At 48.6% G+C, this 9,982-nt stretch overlaps 1 protein-coding gene across 1 annotated transcript; it reads right to left on the bottom strand.

Moving 5' to 3' along the window:
• Positions 1-1,371: 1,371 nt before the first annotated feature.
• Positions 1,372-9,670, bottom strand: LOC142579620 (uncharacterized). Its single transcript, XM_075690011.1, has 3 exons — positions 9,114-9,670; positions 6,825-7,162; positions 1,372-3,791 (listed from the first exon to the last, which is right to left on the bottom strand). Exons 1-3 carry the CDS (start codon positions 9,532-9,534, stop codon positions 2,178-2,180), a joined length of 2,373 nt encoding a protein of 790 aa, XP_075546126.1. The 5' UTR covers positions 9,535-9,670; the 3' UTR covers positions 1,372-2,177.
• Between the last annotated feature and the right edge of the window lie 312 nt (positions 9,671-9,982).

The following is a 9,982-nucleotide window of genomic DNA, read 5'->3' as shown; positions in this document are numbered from 1 at the left end:
TAGCGATTATAAAACGGCTCTGCCCAACTTTGCCAGAGGCAGCATTCACCCTCCTCCTGGCACTTGTTGAACACCCCCACCCATAATTTACCACGCAAGGTAGAGATCCAGTGGGTACCGGCTCACTCAGGGAACCCCGGAAACGAGGCTGCCGATAAAGTGGCCTGAGGTTTGATTTGCCGAGCTCAGGACCGCCTCGATCTGGGCTTTTCGAGCTAGCGGGCGCACAGCTTTGGAGAGCTCATGCAAATACCCTGTTTGGACAGTTGGACTGACGTTCCTCCCCACCCATCCTTTACACACTTCAAAGAGATAATCTGGAGGCGCCTCCAGACCCGCTCTCTCCCATCCCCTCAGCTGCTACCCACTACTGTGGCACCTCCCCTACATTCTTCCTATGCGGCGACCCTCATACCACCGTCTCCCACATCATATTCGGCTGCCCTGCTGTTCCTCCCCCACAGGGACAGTCCGCCATCTAGAGCTGGGAGCCTGGGAGGTCCTGCTCTCGTCTACATACCCAACATCACAGCTTGCTGCAGTGGCTTGGGCTGGCGACGTCATGAATTAAAGGAACATGACCGTCTAGACGTAGCGTGGGACTGCGCGGTGGTCCAGGGATCTAAGGGGGTCCGAACTCAATCACAATCAATAGAAATTTTCTGTCTGTCCACCTCCGCTGCGGTTAGACCCTGTATTGCACCTTCTTCGGGATCGGCCCAAGCATGAAAAATTGTTGGTCTGTGCGCGGACGCTATCTGCCAGATCCTAGCCACCGACAGCTTCGTTGTAAAAGTTCACCAAACATCTCACGATGACTGCCCACGTTAACAGGATCAGCATATAAGCAATGTAGTGAGACATCGTATTGCCACTTCCGAAACGTGCCATGTACGAGCTATGTATTGTAGGCGCCGCAAGGTTTAGGCGTGGGGCGCTTCTGAATATCTGTTCAGGCAAGATCGCCTAAATATATGCGACGCAGGTCTCTGAAAATAGGCGCATGGCCAGTGGCACATACCTCGAGACCCAATTGGCGTCACAGAGGTTAATTGGAGTGGACGATTGGCGCCTACCCAGCGATCCATCTTGGTCGATGGTCTGTTCCGAAACCAGTTCGCTGAGCATAACAGCCTGATTCTCTACCCGATATATTATGGCCTACTCAGTGACTCAATTTAAAGGCTTGACATGGGCTACCATATACCACGCCTACTGCATGATGTTCCCGAAGAATACCAGTCGCATCAATAACTTACGAAATGGCATGGTAGCTGTGCCGTAGTACCACATGAAGCTCCATCTTAATCGACATGAAACATACTGTTTGGCATGGCCGTAACATAGCGATCAATAAATGTGCTCACAAAATAGATGCCCCCAATTTTAATTTTCTCAACGCACCACATTAAATTACCGAACACCAAGACGAGAGCATGCTCACGCATGGTGAAATCTACTCAAAAGAAATACACAGAAAGCAGGCATTGCTAAGCATAAAGCCCGATGGCATAGCCCATGTTCTGTGTAGTTCTCAACGAAGCTGCACTTAATGTCACCGAAAAAGAAAAGTAAGGGTCCCCAATCTCCCATTTTCACTCTTGCTTCACAGAACAATAAGAAGCCAGGGAACAAAAGTACAATTTTCCCCGGAGTGCAAATAAGCAAGACTGCAACTTCGCAATGAAAACAAATTCACAAAGTGCACGGGCTTCCGGTGCCAAGCGATAACATAGAGGTCCTGTTACAAAGAGACAATTGACAAGCCTAAAGTGTTCGACACAAATTTTATCGTCACGTGTGTATCACAGCAATAAAGCAAGTACACCAAACATATTTTGGTGCAAACAGGCCTCTAGAGCAATTGACAGTACTCAGAAGTGTTTACGATGGTCCCCAAGCTGCACTTAAATGCCTCTGCAAACTCGGGAACGTGCTGTGCGAGTGAATCACATTCATGTCGTTGTCCTCTGCCACGTCCCTGACACATAATCAAACACGACGATATGAAAAGAAGTTGCATGTCGCTGTACTGCTCGAGTTTCTTGAGGGCTAAATTAGTGGGAGGAGCTCGTCTGTAAGCGTCCACAAGGGCCCTGAAGCCGAACACGCCGTTCACGGTTGCGTTGGAGTATTCTTCCCTGTCCAATCGCCCCCGCTTCAAGCAGCTGAAGACATCAGCCGCGTTGCTGTATGCCTGGTAGGATCGGATAGAGATGGATCCCAGGGCGGTCCACTTCGCTTCCGAAGCCTCCGAAGTTAACAACAGTGGGTAGATTCGGGTCGAAAAACGGGAAAGCCAGTATGTACGGCATCATTTGAAAATCATTATCTCCCCAAAGCCAGAAGTACGACCACAGGTGCCGGATCGCGTACGCCAGTTCCACCGTTTGCTGTGTCGTATTCAAGCGCACCGAGTGCTGCCAGTTCGCCACAAAAGAGTCGGTCATGTCCGGTATGTCGTCCCTCGCTCTACCGCGAGTTCTTACTTCATTGTCATATTCAATGTGGCGGAAGGCAGACTCCAAGGAGCTCCAGTTCGCGACCACCGTTACGTTTTCGTTGTAGTAAGGCCAGTTGGAGAGACGATGCGAAAAGGCCAGACGCACGGACAGCGCTATTTCTTTTGCGACGGCGGCTGCGTTACTCTTGAGGAAGTCGCTATTGTATCTCGCGACGAGTGCTTGCGAAAAGAACACGGCTCTACTGACGCAGAAAGCTTTGTGGTACAGTGCCACCCTTTTGGGAATCTCTCTGTAGTAGTTGAGAATGAGGCCCCTGTTCGCATAAAGGGCGGCAACCTGTACCGTGCACCACGAGACGAAAAGGTGGAAATTGTCTTCGCCGTAGTACTCCCACACGCTGATTATCTTTTCGAGGAAAGCGCGATTATGGGACGATATTCTCAAGCCGCCAGGCAGGCTGATGTCGACTTGGCGCAGGGCTTCTATCCAGCGTGCTTCCGTGAGATTCGCACCGGATGAGTTCGCCAACCAGTCGACAGGTTGAGGCGCCAATTCAGACGAGTCGAAGAAAGGCACGAGGGCGTCCGTCGCCGGTGCTGCGATCTCCCACACGAACTCGTATGACACCTCGTCGTCGACTGTCGTGTCGTTGTCGCCGGTAAACTGGCTCCTAATATATTCGTAGTAGTCCCGCTGTACGGCCGTCGCTCTTTCTTGCGCGAACCACTCGCGCAACAGGCCAAAAGATGTTCCTTGACTGACGACCAGTTCGTCCTCCGCCTCGCCGGAACGTGGGGCGACGCGGAAGCTCGCGACGGCGTCCCAACCCAGCTTGAGGGAACTGTAGAGCAACGCGAAAAGAGCGTCCGCCCCTCGGGACGGCTGCGGCCAGACGATGCCCGCACGAGCCAGTGCGGCTTTGACTGCGGCCAACTCGTTGCTTTTGCCTCTGTACAGCTTGTTGCAGCTGCGATACACGGCGGCCGCCCGCTGTTCTTCGTTCTGTCGTGCTGCAGGGACGTCGATGCTTTTAAGCCTGCCATCCAGGCGGTTGATGAAGCGCAGAAAGCGTATTTCCCAGATGTCCATATTATGGTGCCCCTGCCAGCCGTCGCAGACGAAGTGAGTGAAGTGGACGCACGGGTCCACCGATCGGTTGATGGACGAGATGAGTTGGAGGGAATACGCTTGGCAGGCGTGAGTCACGCAGAGCTTCGTGGCTGCGGCCGAAGGGGACAACGCGATCCTGACGATCCCGACGACCAGCACCAACGCCAGCAGGACGCAAGAGAGTATGCCGACGAAGTGTTCAGTCTTCGGTGGTGTCTGTGCGGATGAGTGGGAGGCAAAAAAAAAAAAGCGTTTTTTGAAAGTTTGAAAGCCTGCAAAACATGATAGGAATCGAGCAATTTTTTTCCCAATCAACGCACCAGCTAGGAAGAAGGGACACTCTAAGTGAGCAAATAGTCGAATTTTAAAGCTTTATTGGCCGCGAACTTGCGATTTCGCCGGGGCGGTGCTCCGAGGAGGCACATGACGTCACAACGCGCGCCTCACCGCGGATATTTCTCTCTCTCTCCCTCGCTCCCTAGCCACTACTGCGCATGCGCCACTAGTAGCATCGAGCTACAGGTGTTCCGCCGGTGCGCAGCGCAGCTCCTTTCCGGTGCCGCCGTTTGGTATGACGTCATACCGCATTCCTCGTCATTGCGTTCGCCTCCGCTCGCGTCGCCAGCTGCGTCGCATGTCTGATAACATGTCGGAGGATTCAAAAGGAGAGCTCGCGTGCGCCGCAAACACAGTTGAGGAGGCAGTATGGACTGCGACAATCCTGATAAGCAGGAGGAGCCCTGGAATCGACATCGGAACGCGATGAAGAGGAAACGAATCGCGCAGGAAACACACAAACCGCGCGCCGAACGACTGGCTAAACGCCGCAACATAGCTAGACAACCTGGACTTGCAATCAAGATTAACGAAGGCTAACCGTGCTATTATGCCTTAGCTTTCGCTACGTATATCGATCCTGGCATAGCCGAGCTAAGCCACTGCCATTTTTTTTTCATTGCGTTCGTTTCATTTTCCCTTCTGTTCACTCTGCATCATCACTGGACCCCAAGCGGCGCCTCCAAGATTGCTGGGATCAGGTTATTGACAAAACGAATGACAAATGTATAAAATCGTAGCATTAAAAGACCCCTGACTGCTTTTCATGCTTCCAGGCAACTGCAACTTCAGTAACCGTAACTGTTAGTGGGAATGGCGGCGAACTCTAGGCATGAATGCAAGCTTTCTGGTGGAAATGGGGCCTCTTGCGGGGGTCGATGTGCTGTTATTGTTTCGCACCTTTAATATTTCAGTCTAATTAGAGCCAACATAAGAGACACGCGCTGTTGGTGTTTTTTCCCCTTACATTTGTTTGTGGGCTGCCGATCTCAAAATTCCGAGTAATAACTTCGTAAAGAATGAAATACCGGGTATGAACAACTTCGGTGGTTGAACAGTGGTTGGGTATGCGTGGTTGGGAACTTGGTTCGAAAATCTCTTATTGCCGAAACGACGTCCGATGCTGGACGCTTAGCGCTATCGCGCTAAAGAAGAAACAAAGAAAAAAGATAGGGGCGGGGAGAGGGCTGCTCGCGTTTGTTTCGGTGGTTTTGCCAAGGTCTGAATGAATACTCTGGAGTATACGCCCTTTGAGAAGTACTGAATATTTCTGTTCTCGTGCTGGGAAACTCCATCATAAAGAACGAACTCTTTAGGCGATACAGTAACAACGCTAGCCTGCTTAAGAGCTGTAAATCTTAGCTAATGACTGTGAGAAAAGCGACAATGCACGAACGAATGCTAACAAGTGTAAATGAAACGTTACGCTCAATAGACTTGATTGCTGTAACTGATGTTCATCAACTGCTGCAATTATTATTATTTATATATTTAATCACTCTGGAACGGTTTAATTATCGTAGGAACACTCTAGGTATATAACGTGGCTCGTAATAATGGTTTTTGTCTCCGCTGCGCGTCCTCACAAACTTTCCTAATATACTTGCAGTTAGTTGCCGCTACTGAACTAGGAATAAAAAAGAACGGTTACTGGTGAAGCACCAATAATCGATCCACAGACATGGGCAAGTGCCTTGTGCTGGAGAGAACTGCTAAACGCTCACACGCACGGACTGCTCCCTCTTGCTGCTCGTTGTTTCAAGCATTATGCAAAAGTATCGAAGTGCAAGAGGTGCACGTGGAAGGCCCATGCAGTCATAGGGTGCTCATGCTTCTTCGCAAATTGTGCCATGGGATGGGAGCCTTTGATCGTAATAGACACATGCACCGCACAGCTGTAAAATTGCCTATGCATATAACAGTTTATTTGCTTATCCCCTTAATTACTCCAGTTTATCATGGGGTACAACAAATTAGACCAACTTAAACAAATTGTTATTAATGCAGAAAAAGTGACGAGCACACTGACTAGGTATAATGTTAAATAAATGTTCCCAAAATTACTGAGATATACAAAACCAGACTGACATTGTTTTCGAATTTTTCGCCGAAGTTATTCTGAAGCAAACTGATTCAAATATGGAAGGAAGCTTTTCGTACCAAACGTTATTTGACGAAAGCTCCCTCAAAGAGTTGACAGCTTCGATATGTTGAATCGTGACAATCATAATTAAGCTTAAAAATGGCAGATTTACAGCCTTTGCGATGAACTGTTATACGTACATTGTTTAAAGCTAAATCTTAGGAAGCGCCGCTAAGCTTGTTAATAGTGGGGAATATTGTTCACGCCACCTAATCCACAGGCGTTTAGGCTGTGTCCACACACAAATACTAGCGCCAAATAACCAGCGATCAACATTCTAAATTGTATATTGCACAGATATAACATAACGTGGCCTTGTCAGATCGAAGTGTGCGTTGAGGCAAGTAAGCAGCCATTTTGAACAGTAAGTAAACTAATGTCTAGGAAGTGTACAGGTGGAAAAGCGGGAACGTACATATATATATATATATATATATATATATATATATATATATATATATATATATATATATATATTTCTCAATTGCGTTCAGCGACGTGCTTTGCTGAATTTTTCTGGCAACATCTGGCTGCGATGCGACTTAACTGTTTAGAAGAAAAATTATTTAATGTATGGCGGAGACTGCTGTTGATCAACAGTAGACAAACGAAGAAAAACTCGGCACGAAGCCACCGGTCCCAGGGTTCCCACTTTTCGTCCACAGTCTATCAATCCTTCTGTAAGAAATTACTAAAAGTGTAAGTATTACTTTCGGTAGAGGTATTAATTTAAAAAGTTACGCGGGAAACAAGGTATACTTGGTGCTTACATGGTTTCTGCCCGTAACAGCGCTAGTCGGTGCCATTGTGGATCGGCTTCTACGGTCGTAAAACTGGAAGGTAGAATTCCCAGTGCTTGGAGTCCGACCTGGCGGTACTAGCTCTTTCGTGGTAGCCGATTCTAAGTGGGAAGGCCCGATGGCACTGGAGAATCTCTTTTGGGGGAGAGGGACAACGTTTGCAGCGTCCCTTCCTTGGGCTGCTTGGTGGTGTCCAGGTACTGCAGCTGCTGTTGTGCCGGCAGCCGCAGATCCCGAAGTGCCCGTCGGCAGGACACCGCCGTGGTCGGTTGCTTCGACTGCGGTTGTGAGGCGGCCGCCGGTGCCTCCTGTCAGTGAACGCAGATCGCGGGGCCCATTTCAGAAAATGCGTTCTCGCGCCAACAACCGCTACTCGAAGTGAAACGCGAGAAACGCCTGACGATGTGCACAAATATGGATAGCGGGATGCGCTGTAGCCAATCGCCGAAGTGGTGCTCGGCAAATTCTGGCTTTCTGTAAAACCTTATATTCGTTCATCGGGCGCGTACTCGCTCTCCGATTATTTCCAAACCTATACATCGCGGAATTAAAAGAAAGACAAACAAAAACGAACTGTGACAGTGTTCGACGAGACTCACCTGCATTCATAAAGTGGCTTAAAAGTCAACGCTATTTTTTCGAATCTATCGAGAAAGGACCAAGCCGCTACTCAGATGTAGTGAGAATATTGCATGTTAATAACGGTGGGCAGAAATTTACGCGGATAAATTCTCCGCAATACGCGTCACTATTCGAGAGCCATTCAAATTAACTGACAAACCAAAGTTAAATTTCACTGTAGAATGCGCTGACTAGCCTTACTGAGAAATGAATTGTATTCTGGGGTTTTGAGTGCCAGAACCACATTTTGATTATGAGGCATGCCGTAGTGGTGGACTCTGGATTGATTCTGACCACCGGCATATACTTAACGTGCCCCCAATACACGGGCACGGGCGTTCTTCCTTTTTGCCCCCATCGTAATGCGGCCGCGGTGGTCTGGATTTGATCCCGCAACCATCATCGATAATCGATGACGCTAACTACTGGATTGACGCTATCGTCTATTTTTTGGATTTGAAGTTGTGTGTCTAGTGCAGAAACACTTAAACGAAAACTAGACAAGTTACGTCATGAGGACTGAAAGGACCAGCAGATGGTATATCACGGCCTTGCAGACTTGCTTCTACAACAAATCGTATGGAAACCACGAAGGAGGCAATTATGCGCAGGAAACTCGATGTTAGAGAGCTCAAAATGACAGTATACTTGGTGACAACCAAAAAATTACACAAGCTCCACCCACAAAACACAGAGAACATTCTCTATGCCTCTAGCCTATCCGGCTGGAATCCACCAATAGCTTAAAACTTTACTCTGCTAATGCAGATATTAGGCTAGTTGGAAAATAAAAGCTAGGTGTTTCAAGCTGGAATATTACCTTTGCCTGGACAGTGGTATCAGGATCATCCATGAAATCTGCCCAGACCTTCAGGTTTAATTTTGAAATGAGTAACAGAAACATCGGTCTGTACGGTGAAAGTAGCTCTTCCTCACACGTGAAACCGCTTGAGGTCAGGTAAATGAGCAAGCCTAATTAGGTGGCGCACTTATGGGTCAACTTGAAGAGCAGTTCAAACTTGGTGAAGTCGAGTTTCTTCGCCGCTGGTCTACGCGGTATCTAAACGTTTCCCTAGGCAAATCTCAATGAGCCAGAATGATGCCCAAATTCTGTTTGCCTGAGTTTAGACTTGGTATTTGCATGTGCCCAGGATGTCATTCATGAATTCTAGACTGGCAATAATGCTTTTGCATGGACGCTGTAATGATGTTCTCTTGTTGTTGTGTGCGGCAAAGCCAGTGTCTAACAGAGACCATTTACTATACCATTTGTTGATCTGTTTTGTTTATATCAAGTAAGGTGTATTACATGTCCTATACCTTTTATTGTACATAACGTTCATATCAGTTGTAAGTGTGCCTACGGGTGAATAAATTCCCTTGGTAACTTATGCAAACGGTATTTGAGTTCGACAGTGAACATATAATCTCATAGTTCTTAGGTTATCACCGGCTATACAAGACGCGAAGCTCAGTTTCCGTTACCGCATTACGAAATTTGTTTTTCGGTAGAGTATCATGTTTTTTTTTCGTCCATTACGATAGAACTCACAGCCGGAAAAAAATTTCGGATAAAGGATGCTTAGATGCTCAGTAACATGATACAAGTACGTCCCGCAGAAATGTTGCATTCCATACCTGTCGTAACAGGGTGAGGGAACGGCGGCAGCGTGCGGGGAATCTTCTCGGTTGGAGGAGGAGGAGACCCGCTGCTGTGGCCAAGCGTCGCCGTGCGGCGTAGGGCCCTGTCGGGCGAAGGCCTCGCATTGCGTTCTTGCCTGGCCTGGGCGTTATCGAAGTTGGTACTGGGCAGCGGCGAAGTTCGGCTGGGACTGGCGCTGGCACTTCTGCTGGGACTTCTGCGGTGAGGTGAATGCTTGTGGGGTCTGGCTGGCGAAGGGTTTGCAGCGGGACTTCGGGGTCCGCGCTGGGGCGAGAGCGGCGAATTCCGGCCATCGGTCCCGGCTTTCGCCTCGCCGAGTGGTAGTCCAGCAGTCTGTGGCTGCTGCGCTGCTGTGGGTGACGGCGGCGAGGCAGTTGCGCCGTTCTGTTGCTCCATGCTAAGTCGACGCCGCGAAAGCCAGTAAAAGCGGTAGATATGCGCGTCTTCAGAAGCGGAACGATCCAGAAATGGCCTTCAGTGGGGCTTGTCAAATCCTTCTCGGAACGCGCTATGAACGTGCCTCGCGGGCCCGTGTAGCTCGAGCGCGAGAAAAAGCAGCTGCTGCCGGCGCCGCTGGTTCCGTCCTCTAGAAATGGAAATTATCAAACAAGGAGGACATCTCGAAAAGTTTCAGTTTCAGTTTCTGTTTCAGATTTTAATTCTTTGAGTACAACGAATGGGTAAGAGGCAATATACAGACGAGGATCCCAAAGTCAAACACTGCGACGGGACCCTCGGTTTATAGTAACAATAGAGATATGCATTATAGAATATTAAATATAGTGTAATAAATTATTAAATGTATTAAAATATTAAAGTGTGCGGTATTACAGAGAACTACTAA

The sequence above is a fragment of the Dermacentor variabilis genome, chromosome 4 (genome assembly GCF_050947875.1).
Source record: "Dermacentor variabilis isolate Ectoservices chromosome 4, ASM5094787v1, whole genome shotgun sequence".
Taxonomy (NCBI): Eukaryota; Metazoa; Arthropoda; class Arachnida; order Ixodida; family Ixodidae; genus Dermacentor; species Dermacentor variabilis.
This window is presented reverse-complemented; position numbering and strand designations above follow the sequence as displayed.